At 44.9% G+C, this 24,267-nt stretch overlaps 1 protein-coding gene across 1 annotated transcript in view; it reads left to right on the forward strand.

Moving 5' to 3' along the window:
• Nucleotides 1-24,267, forward strand: part of LOC144177755 (salivary peroxidase/catechol oxidase-like) — a 280,303-nt gene that overhangs the window by 114,584 nt on the left and 141,452 nt on the right. The window contains exons 5-6 of the mRNA XM_077705328.1: nt 15,631-15,757; nt 19,382-19,590. Of these exons, the coding sequence (XP_077561454.1) occupies nt 15,631-15,757; nt 19,382-19,590 (336 nt within the window). The remainder of the gene's footprint in view (nt 1-15,630; nt 15,758-19,381; nt 19,591-24,267) is intronic.

Below are 24,267 nucleotides of genomic sequence, written 5' to 3' on the forward strand. Positions count from 1 at the left end.
TTGGCACGCTTTGGCCTGCGGATCGTTGCTTGGTCAGTTTTTACAAATATCTACGGAACTTGCCTCGGCCCAATATAGTAAACGAAGAAAAATTCATTTTGTCGGAGCGGTATGTCGGCCCTACAACAACTTCGATCGTAATTATGCTACTTAGCCCAACGTGGACATGGGTATATCCAAGAAAGGCTTCATACAGCTGATGACGGCGTTAATGACAGGGGTAGCCTTGCACACGGATGCCGCAACGCATATTGGCATATATGCCAAAAACAGGAAATTGTCCAGCGCAACCACCGCTCAAGGAAGCTCAGAGCAAAATGCACGCGGCAGCTCATGTTAGCAGCAGGACATTTAGCCTGGCCGAAAACGACCCCAAACAAATGAACACACATAAAAATAAAAATCGGAGCCCGTCCTAGCGATGACTTTACATCGCGAGCCGTCTCATACGCTCCCATGACGACTCCTCTCCCCGGCCGCAGCAGGAAATCGGAGCGTGCTCCAGACCAATAGGACAGAGGGAGAGAGAAAGCTCTTTATTAAAGAAGAAAGCCGAGAGGTTTGCCAAAATCTCTACACTGATATGCTACTCGGCGGGGGAATGGGTCGGGGATGGTAGAAAATGCCCTATAGATAACAGGGAGGAAGAACGAGGAGAAAAGATATAAGAAAAGAAAGCACACATCGTGGAGTATGTGGGAACAGTTCGATGAACGTCACAATCTGCGTAGCATGTCAAATGAGTTCAGTGACACTTAGACGAGACAAATAGGAAACGCTCACGCCGTGGACTCCTTTCACCGCAAGTTACACAGGCGCAGTCATTCGCCAGGTACCGTCGCAGTAATGACCGACCGTAATTCGTAACTGTCTGCGCAGGGAATCCGGCCGATTCATGTTCTCCGTCAAAATTTCGCGAGAGCCGCGCAAATCGCCCACGAAATTTAGCAGCTAAATACCTTTAAGAACTACACTACTTACACCCAGTCATTTTGGTCTGTCTGTCTGTCTGTCTATCTGTGACTCGATTCAGCCACCTGGAGAAAGTGAAACGAAGCCTGCGCAATAGTCTTATATACTCACAGACAAATCTAAACGTCAAAGTCCGGTTTATATTTTCATACTTGTCAACATTGTTGACAAGAACAAGACATTAGGCGAATATCAGACCGGAAATTAATACACAAGGAATATTTACAGTGTTCCTTTATAAAAAAAAATTCATAGATGCTTGACTTTTTGCGAAATAAAATACCACATCAACTGCAAAAAAAAAATCACACTGTAGCCTGCTGTCGCCCGCGGCACTGTAGCTTCTGGCGGTATTTTAAGAAATCGAGCGGCATCATTTAAGAACGGTTCCACTAGATAGGTTTCACGTTCTGCTTGGAGCGCACGTGGACTAGGGAAACGCGGTACTATAAATGTTGAAGTAGTCCGCCTCGATTCCCGGGCCTATCCGCCGTACGGCAGCGCTGGAATCGAGGCACCCGGCCTGGAGCAGTGTAACGCGGTAAATTTAAATTTACTAGAGCAAACCTTTAGCTTGCTCATAAGAGGTGACCGAGAAAACAACATGAGGGGGTGAGCGAGAAAGCGAAGGGAGCCAAATGTCGACAAAGACTATCGTCTTTTGTCGACATTTGCAAATAAAGGAGAAGATACGCGGCCAATTTTCGTATTTGGGAAACCTGTTATAAGAAATACTGGGCTAGTATCAAAAGACTGCATAGCTGTAAGCACGTTAACGAGAGAGACTTAGAATCGCCGTGGGTGTTGGTATAACGAGTTTAGATTGAATAATAACCGCAGACGTACTCCTCGCCCAGGGTTTTAGGCCGCACTAAGCATGGGTAGTATTGCTATTTGCAATGATTTTTAACAGAGCTTTAAAGGGAAGCTGAAGCGCTTTCCAAAAAAAATGAGTTAGATTCACGTTTATATAGTTTCTCGCGCGGGGACTCAGAATTACACATTGAATTTTATCGTACGTGAGTCCAACCGAAATTTATCTTGCAAACCGTGCGGTCCCGTTTGAAAGACGCGCGCTCTTCGTCTTTGACGCATCTGATTGGTTGAGCCCGTCATGACGTCAAAGGTGGACATCCTTCGGCCGCGCGGGTGGTCGGAAGCATTGGAAACGATCGCACGGCAGCGGCGCTTGACTTTTCTGCAATTTAGCTTGCAGTTTATTGTTCGCACATGACTGCAAGTTTATTTTCCAACTTCCCGTGCCGTTGGTTCAAGTATCTTAGCATGAATTTGCTTTACACGACCCAGAACCACAAAGCAGTGACTGTGGCGTCGGCTAGAGGGTTCCGTCAGAACATTTCTGAACTGGGCTACCAGCATAAGGGGTTTCTATTCCTTATGTTAATATTAGGTACTACCTGAAGTTCTTGTTACTATATACGAAACCATTTATGCCCAAGATTAGGCGGGGTTTTATAAACAATGCACCAGCGAAAAGCACGGACGTGCACTGCGCGAAAATATAGCGTTCATGCGCTGTAAACGTATATGCGAGACATACGCTGCCGTTACACGCATAAACCAACAAGCGGACTTTGCTTCCGAATTTCCTTTGTTCGTTGTCGCCCACCCCACCCCCCTTACTTATCCCCATACACACACACCGCGCGCCATTTGGGCAGGGGCGCTAAGGCTAACTTCTGCAACCTTAGATTTCTGTCAACCTAAAGAACAAGGAGGGTTCCGTAAAGGTTATTCAACAATGAACCATATTCTCACGATCCCTCAGGAGATAGAGAATTGAGCTGAGTATACTGAACACTTATATATAGCTTTCATAGATTATCAGAAAGCATTTGAATCGGTGGAAACCATAGCAGTCATTCAGGCATTACGGAACCAGGGGGTAGATGAGCATTATGTAAGAATACTAGAGGATATCTGATTTGATTGATTGTGGGGTTTAACGCGCCGACGCAGCGCAGGCGATGAGGGGCGCCGTAGTGGAGGGCTCCGGATTAATTTTGACCACCTGGGGATCTTTATCGTGCGCCGAAATCTCGTTTTTGCTTTTCGCCTCCATCAGAAAAGCGGCCGCCGCGGCCGGGAATCGAACCCGCGACCTCGTGCTCAGCAGCGCAACGCCTTAGCCACTGAGCCACCGTGGCGGGTACTAGAGGATATCTACAATGGATCCACAGCTATCGTCATCCTCCGTAAGGAGAGCAGTAAAATACCTATAAGGAAGGGCGTCAGACAAGGAGACACAGTCTCTCCAATGTTATTCACAGCATGTTTACAAGATGTATTCAGAACGTTGGATTGGGAACAGGTGGGAGTAAGGATTAATGGAGAATACCTCAGTAACCTCAGATTTGCTGATGACGTTGCCTTGCTAAGGAACTAGGGGGACGAATTGCAAAGCATGCTTTCCGCACTGGACGAACAGAGTAGAAGTGTGGGCCTTAAAACTAACAAGCAGAAAACCAAAGTAACGATCAATAACCTCGGGGCAGCACAGCAGTTTGGGATAGGGTGCGAGGCAGTGCTAGTGGTAAGCGAATATATCTACTTAGGCCAAGTTGTGACCCCGGATTGCAACCATGAAGCAGAGATAATCAGGAGGATCAGAATGGGGTGGAGTGCATACGGCAGACATTCTCAGATAATGAATAGCAGCCTACCATTACACCTGAAGAAGAAAGTGTATGACAGCTGCATCTTACCGGTACACACCTACGGGGCAGAAACTTGGAGGCTCGCTAAGAGGGTTCAACTTAAATTGAGAACGACTCAGCGGGCAATGGAGGGGAAGATGATAGGTGTAACATTAAGGGACAAGAAGAGAGCGGAGTTGGTCAGGGAACAAACGCGTGTTAAGGACATATTAGTAGAAATTAAGAAGAAATGGACGTGGGCAGGGCATGTTATGCGAAGGCAAGATAACCGTTGGTCATTAAAATTAAGAGTAAGAGTAAATCCCTAGAGAAGGCAAGTGTTGCAGGGGGCGGAAGAAAGTTAGATAGGCAGATGAGATCAAGAAGTTCGCGGGGATAAATTGGTCACAGTTGGGACAGGACCGGGGTAATTGGAGAATAATGGGAGAGGCCTTTCCCCTGTAGTGGGCGTAGATAGGCTGGTGACAATGCTAAGGCACCTCCGCGATCGCTAGCTGCACTTAAATGAGTGGCGGCTTACTGCTTGACTTGCATTTACTCTAAAAACATTGTAGCATACTGGTGCCTCCGCAGCATTATCGGCTCTTGTATGGCTTGATTTTAGCGTGTGCGTTGCGCATTCTGCTACAATACTACGGCCACCTCGTTATAATTAGCAGACCAGTCCGACAAGGCAGTAACGATGTAGTTACGTTACTTTAGGTAACAATCACCAAACGTTTGTGATAATATATCGTTGGCGTGTTTCAGCATTTCTATATTTAATCATTATCCGCGTTAGACGGATAAAGGCCGTGTATTTACTCTTCGCTCCTAGTTTTTTTTATTCTCATCAATATATATGAACGACTATCGCTGGAGCACACATGAAATTCAGCGGCAACAAGTGCTTGCTAGGTTACAATATGCAGGCACACGAAATCTTGGGCGAAGAATGAGGCCACCGCAGTCTGTCACAAATGATGGTACGGTGGTGGTTCAGAGCGGTGTTTTTTTCATTCCATACATATATTACCTTCTTGTGGCATGTATACTTCCAAAATAAGTAATGTCGTTGTCTTGGTTGTTTTACTTTGTAGCAATCCTGTTTACCGATTAGCCAGGAGAGAACTTCTATCAGGATTGGTACCTGGTTTTATTTTCGCCAAAAATTGGGTTTTTGAACACGGTTCTAAGCCCATGAGGGAAAGAAAACCGACGCGTTTAACGAAACAAGTATTTCCTGAACAAATGTGACTTTGTTTCTAGAACCGAACGAAAGATCCCGGGCTGAAGTACAGCAGTAATCACCATCCTTCCTAAATCTAGCATCTAATATGAACATTCACGTCCGTCGCAACAAAAAAAGAAAAAAGGAAAACCGCATTGGAGCATTTAACAAAGTATCTAACGTAGTGTAGTATATTCTCTGTCATCAAGCACAGCCACCTTGGCTGTCGCTTCCGTATCTTATAAAACATCCCGGCGTGGTATTATCCTGCTTAGGAATACGGCATGGTAACGCATGCCTTGTTTGGCGTTCGTGCATACTTATTGAGCAAGAAAATTGTACAAATGAGTTCTATCAGCAACAACAACAACAAGTATCATTCTTCCTCTGGCGAGCATCTACAAGAAACACGGCGAAAAGAGCATGGCAGAGGCGGCCGATCCAGCCGGATGTCCAGGTATGACGTTTTCCGTCTGGTTTTCGCCTCCGCTCTTCGCTCTTCCTGTATCGCGGGCCGAAATATGGGCGGGGCATCGGGCCACTTTCGTTGGCGTATTGCGCCGCTTCTATTGCATCAATTGCAAAATATTTCGTACACGGGAAGTATTCAATGTGCACTTGCTGCTGGTCATCTTTTCTTTTAATTCTAAAACCGCTTCACCTTCCCTTTAACGCAACTATAACCGCATCGACTTGTTTCCACTCTGATCTTCACCATAACAACGAGCGCCGTTGCAGATAACGACCTGGCCACACAGCCACCAGCTACGCGAGCTGGCGGGCCAAGACATAACTGAGCAGCGCGGCCTGTCGTGGAGCGCTAAATCTAATCTTCAAAAGTAGATTTGGCAGTTGACTACTGCAGGCAAATACCGACTGGTCCTCGTCTGAAATTATAGAAGTAAAAAACGTGTTCGGAGAGGAGATTAAAATAAATATTATACTCAGGATTTCGGTACCTCTGCATGAAACCCAGGGACTCGCATTTGCGAAGGAGGACTGGAATACTAACAATGAAATATCTGAAGAGCAGTAGGAAGCAAAGACGGCCAACATAACCGGGAAAGATGTAAAGTAAACAGGAAGGAATATGGGAATAAGAATTTGAATCCATGAAGTCCTTACAGGCTCACAAAGCAGATAAATGTTATGTCTGGAAGGAAAATCCCTAAGGTAACTCCAACGGCAATGCATTGCTTTTTTAGTCTAGAGGAGCTTGCTTGAGAACCAAGAGTTCTGTATTGACTACTACTCCAAATAATCCAGCACATTGTCTTTGAAAAAAAACGCAAGGGATTCTGCGCGTTTGTTTCCAATGTGAGTGCAACCATCTAAATACATACAAACAAAAGTATTCACGTCCTGGAAGCGTCGGGTTTCGAAGGTTTTGAGAAAAAAAGTGAACTACGAGGCTGCAGAGATGACTAAAAGAAGAATGAGACGCTGGTAGAAGAAAAGTACAGAGGGGACAACAGCGTCGAGAGCCACGAGAAGTAAAGAAAACATAGTTTGAGCCAGACCATTATAGCAGCGCTAAATTAAAGGGGTAGTGAATCATAGGTACATAAGCGTTTCTGTAGGATGACTCGCATTATGCCTCCGATACGAACAGGATGCCATGAACAGTAATTCAAATACTAAAACAATCAACCTGACCAGCTTTGCTGTGCTTGCAGTGTGACTTGTAACTACTGGCTTTACACGTAGGTGTCGGTTCCATCAGTACACACAGCTCCGGTCATTACATAGTGCGTATTTGTCCGTCCGTATCCGCCTCTAAGCTAAATGAACATCAACGTGGACGACTTCGATTCTGAAGGGGTTAACAGCGCACAAAGACGGCGACACACAAGGAAGAGAAGACAGGACAAGCGCTGAACTACAACTGCAAGCACTTGTCCTGTCTTCTATTCCTTGTTCGTCGTCGTCTTTGTGCGCTGTTAACACCTTCATGATGCCCCACCAACTCGCCCACCAAGCCATCCTTCTGGACTTCCATTCGCTCGCAGTGCGACCTGCGTCTGATGGCATAAAAGATATCGTTCATACCAATCAGTACAGATGATACCGCTTATTACCTATATAATGCCATTCAGGACCTAGAACATACTGATCCGTGCGGAACCACACCTTCGCTATACAAACACCAACGTACACGTATAAATCGCACTTACTTACACACTTACATACTTATTTAATTGTTTTATAACCTATTTACCTAAGTACTTAATTATTTTACTTGATTACTTGCTTAACTACTTCATTAGTTCTTTACTTAATTATTCGCCACTTACTTTTTTCATCAATTACTTACTTGCTCAATTAATTACAGTAATTGCTTACTTAATCACACTAGCCTAATTGCGTACTTACTTAATTACTTACGTTCGTAATTACTTACTTACTTATTTACTTGATTAATTAATTAATTACCTAATTACTCAGTTATTTGCTTAATCACTCTCTAACCACTTAATTATTTACTTCATTACTTGCTTAATTACTTGATTGATTACTTATTACTTAATTACTTACTTACTTAATTACTTACATAATTACTTACTTTTTACTTGCCTAATTACCTAATGACGTAATTTCTTACTTACTTAATTACTCATTCATTTAATTACTTACTTCTGTTATTGTCGAATTATTTACCAAAGTAATAAGTATTACTTATATATTAAATAATAATTATATAATTTGGTAATAATAATTGGTTAATTAATTAATACTGAATGAATAATTAATCAGACAAATGTTAATGTGTAATTAATGAATAAGCGTTGCATTATTCATTCATAATGAATTAAATAATTATAAATAATAACTATAATAAATAAATAAATAAATAAATAAATAATAATGAATTGTTAATTAATGAATTATTAATTATTATTGACTAATCGGTTGGATAATAATTAAAATTATATTATTGTCAGTTATTATTTAATTTTATAATTAGGAGTAATTGCTTAATGTTTACTTCATTGCTTGCTTACTTACTTATTTACTTAAATACTCACTTACTTAATCACTTACTTACTTACTTGCCTAATTACTTGCTTAGTTACTTATTACCTATTTACTTACTCATTTACTTACTTAATTGCTTACTAGTTTATTTGCCTAATTACTGACTTCCTTTTTACTTATTCACTTATTATTTACTTAATTACTGACTAACTTATATTACTTTGTTACTTAATTAGTTCCTAATTACTTAGTTAATTACCTACCTAATTACTGATCTAATTACTTACTTACTTACTTACTTACTCATTTCCTTGCTTAATTACTTATTACCTAATTACTGACTTATTTAGTTACTCATTTACCCATTTACGCCGTACACTAAGGAACTCTCCTAAAGAAACTAAATTAATGCTCTACAGGTCTCTAATCCGGCCTGTTCTCGAATACGCCTCCCCAGTCTGGAGCCCTTACAAACATACGGAAATAAATCAAATTGAGGGCATTCAAAAGAAAGCGGTTCGATTTATTTGTCGCCGCTACGACCGTTATTTTTCGCCGTCATCAACACTGTCTTCATTGAATTTGACACCACTCTCAGATCGCAGGCGCGTTGATGCGCTAAAATTTATGCATTGCATCAGAAATGGCTCCTGTCGCCTTTCTCAAAATACACTAATAAGTTACGCCGAACCACGTACGACCAGAAGCCAATCAAAATTAAACCTGGTCCCCTACTTCGCCCGCACCAACACTTTCAAATATAGTTTTTTTTTCCACTTGCCGTAGAAGAATGGAACTTGATGCCCTATTCCACCCGCTGTCTTCCTTTGACTGAATTCCTGTCCGCGCTTTCCTCGTCCTAATACGTATTAAAGTGTTCATGCCAGTGCTCGTGTTCCATTACAATACATGTATGGGGTATTTGCTTTTTTTCTTTTTTTTTCTGTGATTTCTGTGTACTTTTTCCTTTGGTCATCTCCCCTCCCTCTTTTTGTTGTCATGTGCCTCGGTCTGTTGGTAGTTAGCTCTGGATGTATGCTTTCTGTACCCCCCACTCCTGCTATAGCCCCATGGGGCTTCAGTATGTACAAATAAATAAATAAATAAATAAAATACTTACTGAATTACTTAATCACTTACTTAATTACTTAATTGCTTACTTAGTCAGTTAGTTAGTTAGTTAGTTGGTTAGTTAGTTAGTTAATATAGCCTCAGGGCCATGGGAATTTATGATGGGAGAGAGTATTACAAGGTGTACAAACAGGTGAATACACTAAATGTGTTGAAATACAAAAACATACATTGTCTGGATTATACAATGTTAGCTAATGCTTGATGAAATGGGTGATTATCGCTCATGGAAGCAATATCGGCGGGAGGACGGTTCCACTCTCGCGACGTTTTTGGAATCAAAGACTCAGCAAACTATTTTGTGTTACATTAATCAACTCCAACTTCGCGATTATGTTAATTAGACGTGATATGTACTGAGGCTGTGAAAGCAGTTCATCATGGAGAGTAGCATGGTAATATTGCTTGCGAAACAAAGTTAGGCAAAAAATGCGACGTCGTGAGGCCAAAGATGGGAGGCCAATGCTACTTTTCATCGTCGTTAGCCTTGCATTCCTGTTATACTTTGATGGAATGAATCGGGCTGAAATATTCTGAACAAGTTTAAGTGCGGTAATTAAATTACCGTGACATGAACCCCATACTGGCGTGGCGTACTCTTGTTTTGATTTCATTAGTGTTTTGTATAGAATACGTTTTAAGGAAGACGGGGCTGGGGAAATGTTTCGACGTAAATAAACTAGCATGCTGTTCGCTATGTTATGTATATGTTCGATGTGTTGCGTCCAAGGGGAGTTAGTAATACGAACAGCTAAGTACTTTTAAAGGGAGCGGCGATTGTATACGTTTCCTCGTGGTGATTTACAAAAGAAACAAATGGGGAACTTCGGTATTACAGGCCATTCCTATCAGTTCCTGGGCTAAGAACAATCGTTACACTCGAGATATCCGGCGCACTGAAGTGACGAAACTGACGAAACGCTCATGAAAAGAAACTCTCTTTCCCGTCCGGCTTCGTGGCTTGCAAACGGTTAACGACAAATACTGTCAATGCGCTACTGCCCTCGTTGAAAGTACAATAAAAAGCACTGTTAAACACACAGTTGAGCACACAGCCTTCGTCCACGCCCCTTATATTGAATCGGCAAACACCAAGTGCAAAGACTAAAGTAACGGCGGCAGACTCAGCAAGCGTGCTCAGTTCACCAATTACGACAGAAAAGGAATGGCAGCTTTAGGAGCGAGGATAAAATGCACTGTAATCACGTGCAGCGCAGTCGTGGAAAAATGTAAGAAACGAAAAAAAAAACAGCAGTAAATTTCACGCCGAGGAATCACTGATACCAAAGCCAGTCGTGCCCTAAGCCTGAGGTCAATAATTGCGAAAGAGAAAAATAGTCGCGATGCATCTGACATTAAGCAAGGAAGTATTCGATGCGAAGTATCCACCAATATGCAAAGCGAGGCCGGCGAACGATTTCTTGAGAGCATCGGATGTGTTTCGGACACGCGTTCGGGGTGCGATGTTGCACCCGATACTGCTTTGCGCCATTGCCCTTCCGCTCTCCGGTCCATTAGCTGTCTGCTGAGAACTACGGGGAAACAGGCGCTTTTTCGTTGGGCGTTGCTGTTTTCAGGTCTTCGTAGGCGCGCCAAATGCTGGTATTTTTCTCCTTTGCCACACATCCAGAGTTTAACGCTTTTTCCCTCGGTACCGAGAAATGGGGGTGTGCATTGTATTCGCTCTCCCGACCATCTACCGAAGCATGCAACCGTTAGCAGTGTTTTGGCGCCGGGCTCTTGGCATCGGGAATGTTCTTTATATACGGTGGAATATATTGTGGTAGGAAGGTGTGAGTGCGCGTTCCTGCATCCTGAAGCTACCGAAACGGGGTGCGTTGCGTCTCAAAGCTGCGATCACCAAAAAATAACAGCTAAAAAAAGGCAACGGCGTAGTCGGAATGATTGCCCTCTATACTTGTCTTAAATGCCAGTGAAAAACGCAAAAATGTCGTAATTACTACGTTTATCATCTTTTATGTGCAATTAAAAGAGCGACGTGGTCATTCAGTAGGATAGGCAGCTTCTCAGACTGGAGGTATGCTTCCCAGACTAGAATTTGAATCGAAATTTACACCGTTGCAGTAATTTCTAACATCATGACTGCAGAAAATTGGGCACAGGTAATTGACACAGTACATTTGAAGAACCAGCGGAAAGGAGCGCTCGCAGCACCTGTTATTCTTTTGTACTGTGTCAATTTTGAGTTCCATTCTAATATAGCCGACCAGGTTTCCTGACTGACCCCCAAAGAACAGTTAATCTTTGGAAAATGCATTAATATTGCGGTCGTAGTGGCAATGTGGTAACGGAATTCTCTGCATTTCTGGGAAAGGGGATGACACTTAAGAAGAGAATGGTTCGGTCAGTGGGTCTCTGCAGACTGCGTACTTTAGCACGGAGCAGTTTGAAAGCAAATCTTGCAAATCTTTTTACCTCTACCCCCAAGGGTTCTTTCGCGACCGTTGGTCTCAACAGAAAACTTCCACGAAGAAATAAAAGAGGTCACTGGCGCCGCCAGGAATCGAACCTGGAACTAATAGCGTAACAAAGCGAGAGCCCGTTGACTTACCGATTTAGCTACGAGCCCACACGAAGACGGGGAAGACAGGTGCTGGACTCATCAAGCACATCTACGAGTTCACCCACTGCATTCTCGCTGAGTGCCACGTGATTGCTTCACTCAACCTCACGCGCCACTATGCGCTCCACCCACGGCACGTCTAGCGGCCCTGTGCGCGCCTTGCGCATGTGATAGGACTTACAAAAATTAAAGGAAGCTCACACCAACGCATGGCATCTCACTTCTAGTATGCCAATGTGCTAAAGCCTGTGGCCTTTATTGTCACGTAAAAAATCACAGCTCCTTGTCATCCGCCCTCACGCCAAACGACACATCAAGAAACGCATTCAAATACTCCTTGATGGCCAGGCCATCACTCCAAGCCCCAGCATCAAGATCCTGAGTCTACACCTTCAGGCCAACACCAAGAGTGACGTATGCTTGCAGCGCGTCAAAAACAGCATCAATCAAATTATACACATGATTAGGCGAGTTGCCACCAAGAAGCGAGGCCTCAAGGAATCCGACACCTTTCCATTAATTCAAGCTTTTCTCCTCTCGAGAATCCCTTACGTCCACCCCCTGTCTTCTTCTCGCAAGGAGGACATAACGATGCTTTATATAATGATTAGAAAGAAAGTTGAGCAGGCCATTTGTCTTCCCATGAGTGCGTCCACAGAGAGGCTGCTTAGCACGGGGCTTCACAACACGGTAGAAGAGCTCATAGAGGGCCATCTTTCTAAGCGGAAGCTCCATATCAGCAGAACTGCAGTGGGTCGCCGCATCCTTCACCAGATTGGCAGGGCAGCACAGAATGTCACTCCGCATGATATACTCCCGCACTCTTGGCGACAAGAACTAAAGATGCTTCCTTTGCTTAGAAATATGAACCCCTCATACGACGAGGGTGGCCGACAAGCACGGGCTCAAGCGCTCAACACCACCATCGGTGGGGATCATGCAGTTATCTATACTGACGGCTGCGAACATCGAGGGCAGTAGTACACCATCATTGTGGCTACCTCCAGAACCAACCTCTTTGCTTGTGCCTCACTCAAGACGCAAAACATGATGGCAGCAGAAGAGGCAGCTATCGTCTTGGCTCTCACTCAACCAGGGGTTCGGAAGGTAGTAACCGATTCCCAACAAGCCTATCGTAATACCAGTCCGATTGGGTGTTACGACGTGAACTGCGTGTGCTAAAAGTCCGCTCCCCAGGTTCCATTCAGCTCATCTGGACACCCGCTCACGCTTCCATGGAGGGCAACGTATACGCCCACCAACAAGCCCGCGCGTGTACCCCCGTGCTAGGGAGCTGCACGAGGACAGTCACCCGCTTGTCTCGTTCAGGGACTTAACCCAGCATTATCGGCTTCAGAAACAGCCCCTACCTTCGCCTTACCCAGACCTTACCAGAGAAAAACAAACTACCCTACGGCACATACAACCCGGCTCCTTCCCACACCCGACGTTCACTTAATGCACCTGAATCGCTACGTCGCTGAAGTAAATATTGCACAAAAGCAGGAACACTCCGCCATATAATCGGGGTGTGCGACATGTGCGAGTGTGCCCGACATAGACATCACCGAACAAACATTTTGATACAGTGACACTGACGCCTCCTCGCTAAAACTTACCAACATCCGCAATTTTTCACGCTCACGCTTATTGCATCCGCAATTTTTCACGCTCACATCTTAAGAGACACTGAAGTGATTTGTAAACAATGCGGCATTACGAGCCCAAATTCTAGTCCGGGGTCCCTAGGCCCTGTTTCGACCACTCTGAGCGGAGTCCCTAGGCCCTGTTTCGACCACTCTGAGGCTTATCTTATGCATTTTACAGCCGACAACATTGCAGAAGCGCGGTACTACGATTACTGGAATATTGAGAATGCCCATCCAACGACGCAATCGGATGTCGAACATGTTGTTTTACAAAACCGAAACCGAAACCGAAACTTGTTTGATTGCTAACCTTGGACATCGTCCAATCACGGTGCCCCCTCCTCCCAACGTCACAGCTTAGTTGGTGCGGCCGCCGCAAACCGCGCATGGTAGTTTTTCTTCTTTCGCGCTTTGTAAAATAATTACCGATTTGTCAACCGTATACACGATGAAAAGTGAGGTAATTTGAGCCAGTCTACGCAGTGCAAGCAAAAACTGGAGCTTGACAACTTCACTTCAGTGTCCCTTTAAAGACCAACTGCACTCAAATTTTCTACAACGTAAAGACAATGTCACCTAATCGTACACATAAAAAGAGGGAGAAATTCGAAATACTACGTTTCAAACATGAACGCGGGCGGCGCACACGGCTCACGACATTGGCGTTTTCGGAACCGAAACTGATTAGAAAAGGCGGCTATTACCATCGGCCGGACGTGACGTACGTGATGGAATGGAAGCGGCAGCGCTAGAACCGCCGGCCGCTCATAGCCGACTTCAAATGCGCGTGGTAGCGTCGCGTTTCGCACTGTTATTTCCACAGAAGGACTCCCAGTAACGTTTGCCCAGGATAATGGAGTTAGGCGCAATTCCGACATCGCGTTGCTATCAATCGAAATGATGTAGACCGTACGACAGTTATTTGTCCGTCAGAATAACTTCTGTTGCAGCTATCCTTGGCATTGCGAGTAAAAAAGCTGGCCCTGATTTACAAAGCTAGTTGCTCGTACGATACTGAAAAGCTGCTTTGGTTAGCCGGTGCTTCGGCTGTCACATCGCTCTCTTTGAAGGGAATAAACCGCACACGGGCGGAGAACAATCACTATTTCTATTATACATTACGTGCAAACAGCTTCGTGAATATCGGCCCAGCATTTTCGAGAATCGAATTATAAAAGGCATCGAGCACTATAAGGCAGCTTCCACAGCTAAAAGATGCACTAAACCACAAGAAAATTACCTATCGACCGATGTTTTCTGCAGAAACTTGTACTGTTCAAAACATTTTACCTTCAAGGATACTAAATCTAGCCCTCTAAAAAATAACTACTTCATTTGGGATTTGAAAAAAATCGAGTTTCTTGTTTATGGAATGAGTAGTTTTGTTAGTTTTCGCACTTCGCGAAGACAACGGCCGATATTTGTGCAGATGTATTTGTTACCACAGGCAAGGCTGATTTTTATTCAGTTAGCGAGTCAGGCAAAAGTCGCACAAATGTTTACACCCGGGTGTAAAACAACTCTAGTTAGGTCGCAAAACTTTGTATAGGTGTTAGAAATGAAAGTGGCCCAAATATTGGAATTATTCGACGCGGAAGTGCAAGTGGGAAAGAATTTATAAAAAATCATTTTTTCTGTTATAAATGCAATTGGAATGACAAATTTAACGGAAGTGTACGTGTCGCGCTATTTGTGTTTTTAGTTGAACCATTATGTTCAAGTAAAAGAGTTTTGCTAGCTCCAGAACATTCGCAAGCGCGCGTATAGTTTGTATGCGTCTAATCTCTTTCATTACACGGAAAATAAAGGCGGATATTGCTACTTATGCGGTTAGTTGGAAGCATGTCATGGCGACTGTGGTACAGCGCAGTGGTGTAGCAGAGAACCCCCGGGCGAACGCGTCCCTGAGCCTGGCGGAGCGCCGGGCAAGCGGCCAAAGAAGCGCGAGCTCTACGGGAGAGGTTTCCCAACCTCCGTCACAGCCCCCTCGGAACTTGTTTCGTCGACTCTCTGCCAGGTGCAAACGTCGTCTGCGGGGAGCTACTTTCAATTACCGCACCTAGTGTGCGGTGTGCTTACGAAGTTTAGGATTTCGCCAAGGTTATTTTAACTAAGAGCTTAGACTGCTTATCTGGATCAAATTCGGACAAAGAAAAATTTCAGTGCAGTTCGCCTTTAAGCCACAGACGCGCAGAGAGTCCTAGTCTCTCCTGGGCCACTGCGATTAAGAACCCTCGTTGGTAGTCTTCCTCTTTTCGATGACCTTTAGTGGTGGTGATGCATAGATTAGAAATGCAGGAACTGCATACAAAAACGCTCCGAGGGAGTGTAAGTATCGCTATCTCGCCTTATATCTTAGGATCGAAACGTAGCTGTCTCTGCAACTTTTTGTTTTCGAGGATGCTTAAACCTTAATTCAAATCTCCGCAGGTATCTTTGAAGAAGGAAAGACCACTGCGACGTTACACGCTGCTTTCTTCGGCTCCAAGCCCATCGTTCAATCCCTGGGAAGGGATGGTCTCATCGGACTTGAAGCTACGCGTGAATTGGCTCGCAAGTAAGTGCCCTTTTAACGACCCAGCCAGCCGTGCATCCCTCTGTTGAAGTAGGGGCTAAAAAATGCGTGTCTTCGTTTAGTTGTATCGACGACTGACTATATAAAGCGCAAAACATGGCCTGGAATGACTGATTCATTATGAATTGCAATGGCAAATCCGGAGCACTTTCGGATCAACTTTATTGCTCCGTCTGGAGCAGACTTACTCCAATGGCAGATCGGGAGCAACCAAATCCTGTTCGAATTGGAAATCCCACTATCTTCGCAGCCGCTATCACTCCGTGGAGCAAGTCACTCCTCCGAAATCCGCAGAGTCGCCAGTAACTCTCAGGGGGCTTGTCGTGTCTCGTGACGTCATCGCCGTCTGCATCCGCTCCACTCCCCTTTTCGAATCGCCATAACGCCCGCTCCGGCAAATAAGCGCAATAGCCGTAGTCAAAACGGGAAAATAGATGCTGCACGCCGTGTAGCGTTCACGCCTGCTCAATAACGCGTGCATGAACACCGCGTGCGACCGTTGAAACTCGGAATAAAGTGGCAAGGAGCCCAGCTCCAACAACGACTGGGTGGACCTGGCGTGTAAACTCACCTTCCGCGTTTCTGTTTTAACACGACAGTGTTTTATGCCCGGGTACACCAAGATTTCACCGGCGTAATATTAGTCACGGAAATGACGTCGCCAGAAAAAATTCCAGGCTGCAGCCGGATTCGAGCCACGAATTCTATCACCGCAACGGGAGGTACGCATCACTCTGCCAACTGCGCTAGGAATTCAAGCGCAAGTGATCTACGAACACGTCTTGTATGTTGCCCCCTATTCAAGTGGTGCTGTCGTCTAGGCGAGGTGAAGCGAAGTAGTTCATCGTAACGCTAATAAGCGCCGACAGTTGGCGCCTCGATGCCATCGTCTTCGTGTACGCGGGACGCGGGTGAATTGAGGCACCCTCCGCCTCTTAATGCTTCCGGTTTCGGTTTCGGTTCAGTTTCGTTCGCACGGTTTTCAAGGGGGTGTAGTTTCAGTCGGATTTAAGCAATATTCTGGCGCGTGCAATACAGTGTCTACCATTGATGCGTCTAACGGTGCCATACGGACGCAATATAAATAGTGATGCGCAAGTTCATATGAATGCACAATAAACATTTAAAGGCTCCTTTGAAGGCGCATTTCACTTTCGTGTTTTATCGATCCCTATAAAAGAGTCATCAACCACATTTTTTCTTTGTTTCGCTTGCCTGCGAAAAGCCGGCGAATCGTTCGTAACGAGCGCCGTTGGACGCCGTGGGAGCTACTAAAGTCCCTTCATGTGCAAAATAGCCGATGAAGCGACTTTAGTTGATACCACAAAAAGAGAAAACGCTTGGATGGAAGCAGACATTTTTGGAAGGGCTCGACGTAAAGGCTGCCGGGAAATTCTTGTGTTCATCATGCTTCAGCATTTGCTCCAGCGGGAGTGTGTTCGTTCTAGAGGCAGCTTCTGAGCCTTTGCTCTCCGAGGGAGTAGCGTGCTCTGTAGAGGTGCTCGGTGACCCTCTCGATCTGCCTTTGGAACTCAACATCAGGGAAGCATGCACAATGAGCGGCTCTTGACACAGAAATTGCCGAAATGACAGAACGTTGTTTATTTGATGCACATAACGCTGTTTCTTACAAACGTCTTAATATGTCGGGATAGAAAAAGCAACTTCTTGAATTGAACCCGAATAAAGGATAATTAAATTTTGTTAAGCGTACTTTTAATCTCTCGAAACGACGATTTTCTATGAAAGAACTGCGCAGAACGAAAATCTCTTCCAATTTCTTCAGCGTTCCGGAAAAAATCACTCATTCCCGACTTCTCTAGTACTTTAGGTTCAAAGCACCTGTATATGAGGTATAACTAGCTCACTGAAATAAAAAAAATGGTGCAGCTCGCACTAGTGGTGCAAGGCTGGCGAAACAGCAGAGCTGGCGGCCCCTCTCCCTACGTAGGAGAACCGCCTGTTGCATCTCACATGAATTTCCGAACTTGCGGCTGAAAGTTCTCTATCACTGGCTTGCCCGGATCACTTTTACCGCAGCCTTTCACATCTATCCCAAAGCCCGCACTAGAAACTGCGGCAACCGGCTTCGCGAACTCCGCGTCTGTAACGCGAACTCCGTCTCTGTAGCGTGAACTTGGCGTCTGTGCTCCTCACTTAAGGCGCGAACACACGCCAAGTGGATAGGAGAACAGCACACGATAGATCACGCCGCCAGCGCTGGGCAGAGTGTTCTCAAAGGTCGAGCTGGCCGATGCCTGGCGGTTCTCACGAGGCGCACGCTCACACGCGTTCGGAATTTCTTCTTGGTATTCTTTTTCGCGAGTTCCTTACGTGGTGGGTGCAAGCCCACGCGCAAACACGGACGATGCCGGGCGCTCCTCACGAGGCGCACGCTCACGTGCACTCGGTATTTTTCCTTGGTATTTCGTTTCTGGAAGGTGTTGACGGTGGAAATAAAAGCTTAAACAGCTTGGCTATTAAAAAGAACACGCGGTAATATAGGGATAAACACAGGGGCATGTAGGACACTGAGGCAATGAGCTGTAATACACTGTAGCCTTGTTAAGTCCTCTCAGTACACCTCGTGCATGGTTCCCCCCTATGGTGGTATGACCCCTTTGAGGCCGCTACAATCCAGAGGCAAACGTTTAATTTCACGTTTAGCCATTTGTATAAGTTATCGTGGACGAGAAATGTTATGCTGTCGGTGTTTGCCCCAATGAAGATATGGGTGGATTCGGGAAGTCATCGGAGCTGTTTCTAGAACAGAAACAAAATTTAGAAAAATTTGAGGACTTCTCAGGTCCGAGCAAGGGGTGCGAATATGTGTCGAGAAAGAGGGACGACATCCTCATGCATTCCTAAAATCCACCAGTGAATCTTCAATTCCATTTTTCTTTACTTCTGATCTTTGACAAAAAGCCACCTAAAACACTCAGAAACGTGTACGTACTTTTTTCAGCTCCAAAATCTGGTCTATGTACTCAGTTAATGAACGCAAAAGAGATTTTTTCAAACTCTTACAGGTTAGTTCAGTATGCAAATCTCCTTTAGTTGATTTTTATATCGCATTGTAGCGGGAATTTCACTTCATTTCTGAAGTTCGAAGAAGAAAAGACCACCCACAGTCCCTCACAGCTGCATTCCAACTACTCTGATGAAATCACCCGGGCTAGTAAGGAGGTTTGGAGCTCTCAACAGTGCTCACCAAGTTTACTTGTAATTACCAGCTCTTATTTTTCTAATGCCCAGTTGATATGAATATTTATACAGGCTTTCGTCGAATACAGTCTTTCAGATAATGGATGAAGGTTGTACAGCAAGCACAATGTCTTCGTGGTACGATAGTGCTATAAAAACGGCCATTGGCTGATCCGTCTAGTTTCTGGAAAGAAAACGAAGACGCTTCGCCAAAAAAAATCTTTAGAAACGGCGCCGCACACATAAAACTTTATCATCATGTAGCAGTAATAAAATGCTGGGAATGTAAAATGTTTATCTCTCTTTTACGGTGCAGTGAGACATGATTATCTCGAGCTTCGGGAGATATAGATCGATACTTATGGAAAATGCACACCGCCCTTTCCAATTGCACGTGGACAGATTCAACCTGGACTCGCTACAGGGCAGAGACGGCCTTCAGAGGTTCAACATTCAGGACACCGTCATAGCTGATGCTTGCCCCAAGATCCCGCCCTGCCCTTCTACCAAGTACCGATCTCCCGACGGCCTTTGCAACAATCTGAAGAACCGGGAGTGGGGGAAATCGCTGACTGCCTACGAGAGGTTCATGCCCCCGGACTACGCGGATGGTGAGTTCACGCATGAAAACATTGAAAAACCCTCTCAGAGCGCAATTTAACAAAAAACTTCATTTGTGATAACAGATGCGGCAAGAAACACACGGCAATGAAGAGGGTAGAGCGCCCAAGAAAAATTATATTGACAAGTATAATATATCCTCTTGTATTGTACCAATGTGACGCGATATGAAAATATTTATTTTTTTAGTAATAACGAGATCGCGGGTTTACCCATAAAAACCGGCTCTTTTCTGGGTGAAGGCAACAGAAAACGAAGAACCGCTGCGGGTACACGATTCAGGCGTACTCTGTAAATCGCCACGCCGTGTGAACTATGAACTGAACTCGCAGCTCTCCTACCCAAAGCACCTCAAAGCCCAGATGGAGCTTCGGCGCTCGAAGCTCGAATTTTAATTTTTTTAGATTTATTTGGCATCCGTGCCATGTCTCAAGTTAAACTATTGACTTCCGCTTCTTTCCACCATAACCTGGCCCTGCTCCGGGTTTAATGCCTCAAAGTCGGAAGAGGCAAACAGGTTGGCTTCTTCCTAAATATAATTTCGCAGTGTAAGGCTAGATATCCAGAGCTTAAAAACTTTAGAGAGTGCTTTTAATAGAATGAAGAAAAGAGATTAAACACGGTACGCTCACTGCATACTCAAGGATGTATTTGAAATACAAAGAAATATACAGGAAGAAACTTTCAACAACGATCCCACAAAAAGTAGTCAGAGATTTCTACCCGTGAAATGTGATATGATTGTAATTCTGAAGTTCAGATATTCTATTTCTTTTGAGGCCTCACTGTTGATCGAGCACTTATGTCCGAAAGTCTCTTTTTACTACACATAAACTCCTCGTAAATTTCGCGCACGCGTCCTTTAGAATAAAGCAGACCAGTGCCGCCGCTCATCCCCCCTCATGAGGCGCAAGCAATGTTCATATATTGCTTCCACTTCCCGTTGTTTATGTATTGGTATGCTCCATTAGCCGGTCATTTAAGAGTCTTGTCCACGGGACAATGCCAAAACATCGGCAAAAAAAAACTTAAGCCACTTATACCCCGTGTGAAAACTGTTGAAACAGCGGAGCTTTGGTTCTCGTGTATCGGCTAGAACGGCAACAAGCGCTCGCCCGAGAACAGCAGTGCCATCGCCGAGCAAATTCTATGGTTCGCGCGAAGGAATCCGCAGGTAAACGTCAATGGCGGGAGGCTCCCTCACCTCTCCGTCCCCTCGCGGGAGGGAGAAGAACCCACCTCCGCGAGATCCCTGCGCCCTCTATCCGTGGGTATGGGAACCGGTTTCTTTGAGGCCACCGGCGGGTCTCGGCATCAGCTCCTACCCGTATGGGACCCACGACCTTCATCAGACGGGCGAGGGGCTCGACCTACACGACCACTGAACGGAAGCAGGGACCAATCTGACCATGCACTCAGTCACATGCGGTTGCTTTCCACTGCTTGAGGACGGGAATATACGCAAAAGATAGCGGGAGCAAGACACGCGCGGAATTCGCCACACATTTATGATTAGCAAAAAAAGCGCTTTGTGTGTAAGGGCTTCACCATTAGACCTGTTTCAGAAATTTTTTTTCCCATACTCTAATCTCGATACGGGCATTGAAGGCGGAAGCCTGGTATACTGTTGTGATGGGTATCATTTATATGCACGCCAACCGTATGTGCATTATCTACGCTATTTTAACATACTGAAGTTATTTAGTCCATCGTGTTTCACACGGATTCGTATTAATACACCCTAGTCCGTCTTAGCCGTCCTTAGTTCATGTTAATCCTCCTTAATCCCACGTTTACCCACCTAATGTACCTTGATTCACATTAATCCTGATTTATCTACCCTAATTAATCTTAATCCACATTAATCCACCCTATTTCACCAACTTATTACTTCAGTCAGTCACTGATACTTCACTAATTCATACCATTTATCTCATACTCAAAGTTATTCTGTTTTATTAGATAGTTTTAGTTTTACGTACGTAGAAGCATCACGTACGTAGAGCTTTCACGGGTCACCAGTGCGCATGTTCAGAACGCAAATAGTCTGCGTGAGCCTTACAGACCTACGTGTGATTCAAATTTTTACGTTGCGGTCCTTCCGTGGCTGTCGTACGTAGAGCTGACCAAAATGGCGGCACCCTGCCCTCCCGCTTCGCATTGATAACAGCTTCTTGACTTAACTCTCGATGGGATATCATGTTGTAAGCTTTTGATTTCGCCTTCAAGTTGCCCTTTCTTACACTGACATAAAGTTTCAAGCGACAAATAGGTTTTGATTTAAAATAGAACGGCGATTTTGCAGCTGTTAAGCCTGACGAAGTAGAGTTTGTTGTCCTAGCAACGGTTTCGCGAGATCCCGAGTGGATACAGCAGTGTCTGTGTCTGTTCCTAGATGGCGCTAGGCATCCAGGCACCGTACGCGCGGCGTGCGGCCCGTACGTGTAACTATAATAGTTTCAAACTACATGCGCGTGGACTACGTATACTTCTCGCGTTTATGTACGTGAACTCTGTACGCACGCACAAAACTGTCCATTATTCCTTTTATTTACTTTACTAATCATTGCAACATAGTTTTGATTCACAAGAAAGGAGATAACAATATTATTCAAGGGGTTCTGACACGAAATTTTTGGGTTCCGTTTTTTTCGCGGCTACAGGTGCGTACAAGCCTACTAATCCTAGAATGGCGCATTAGATTGTCGAAATTAGCATCAATAGTTACTTACAGCTCCGTTTATTCGTGTCAGTTTCTGTTTCGGTGAATCGAGCACCGGTGTAGCCGCCTTCACAGGAAGGTCAATTTGACGTCACTGTTCTCGCCGCACCGCAACCGATGCCGCTCTCGGCGCGCGCGCGCACGCGCCAGACCCGTTCGACCGGCCGTAGTCGCACGTGACGTCAGTCCCCAAAAATGTGACCTCATCCACGCGGAGGGAAAGAGCGCGCTAACAGCACCACGGCCGCCTCGATAAGTCAAGGGAGCCTAGGCTTCGGGCGTTTGGGTTGAAGCGCAGATGACGAAACGAGCTTGCTTGATTGTGCGGATGAGCTTTCTCGTACGCACAAGGATTAAAATTATTCAGAACATGTTCTACCGAAGGTTATGATTTAAACTTCCGAGGGGGCATATTTATATACAAAGGAAGCGTTATATACAAAGGAAGCCTTTATATACAAAGGAAGCTCAGATACAAAGGAAGGTATCTGAGCTTTGAAATTTTGTTTCAGTACTCCTTTAGAAACTACAGACCCATCAGCCTTCTGTCAGTTGTATACAAGCTGTTTACCAAAATAATAGTTACCCGTATAAGCGAGAGCCTAGACTTCCCAGCCTAGGGAACAGACTGGGTTTAGAAAATGATACTCGACAACGAATCCCACCCATATCATCAACCAAGTGTAGAAAAATTCTTAGGGTATAATAAGCCACTTTACATGACATGTATAGATTATGGAAAAGCGTTTGATTCAGTTAACACGACCACAGTAATGGACGCCTTAAAGAACCAAGGAATAGAGGGGACATACCTAATAACCCTAGACGGCATATATGAGCAATGCACGGGCAGGTTTACCTTTCACAAGCAAAGTTCCCGATCCGAAAGGGAGTGCGACAAGGAGAAACATTTCACCAAAATTCTTCACAGCATGTCTGGGGAGTGTATTCAGGAGGCTTTACAGGGAAAACTTGGGCTTGCAGAAAAACGGGAAATACCTGAGTCATTTGAGCTTTACAGACGACATATCCCTGCTCAGTGAATCTGCACAAGAACTCCAAAAAATGATTGATGAAATAAAATCTGTGAGCTTCGCATTGGGGCTAACGAATAATATGAATATAACTAAAGTAATGATAAACTAAACGTGTTGAACGCATCTTTTCCAGCATCGGTGACGAAATACTGGAAGAAGTAGAAGAATAAAACTACCTTGGCCAGATGGTCAGTGCTGATTCAGACCGCGAAAACGAAGTCGTGCGCAGAATAGGAACTATTTGGGGTGCATTCGGCAAGCACTCGCAAATAATGGAAAGTAAGATACCTCTATCCCTAAAAAGAAAGGTATTTAACCCATGCGTCCAGCTAGTGATGACATACGGGGCGCAAGCACGGCGCCTTACTAAACAACTAGATCCTCCCAACGTGCAATGAAGCGAATAATGTTAGGAGTAGCGCTCAGGGACCGAAGACGGGCAACTCGGATTGGGGAGCAAACTCGAATACAAAGTATTATAGTTAAAGTTAAGAAAACGAGATAGACTTGGGCTGGTCATGTGGTACGATGAACGGGCAACAGGTGAACCACAAGGACAACAGAATGGGCAACGCGAGACGGGAGTAGAAGCAGGGGAAGGCCATTAACTCGATGAAGAGATGAAATAAGAAAATTCGGAGGCAAAGGTTGTAGTTGGACAGAATCGGGTGCAGATCAATGGGAGCGGCCTTCGTTCTGCAGTGGACCTAAATAAGCCTTCCTCGTGTCTTTTTTCCGTTCGTGTAGACGCCAGGGTCTTCCAAGGCCACCTTCCAATGGGCAATGAGGCTTTTGCCTTAAAGGATATGCAACACCTCGGCTCAAAATACCAACATCCTCTTATTGTACTCCCTCGTCCCTTTATTGTGCGTATTTACTTTTGATGACTTGTTGGCGGTCATCGTAAC

This window comes from Haemaphysalis longicornis, unplaced genomic scaffold (genome assembly GCF_048455015.1).
Source record: "Haemaphysalis longicornis isolate Haplotype H1 unplaced genomic scaffold, Haemaphysalis longicornis Haplotype H1 scaffold_1, whole genome shotgun sequence".
Taxonomy (NCBI): Eukaryota; Metazoa; Arthropoda; class Arachnida; order Ixodida; family Ixodidae; genus Haemaphysalis; species Haemaphysalis longicornis.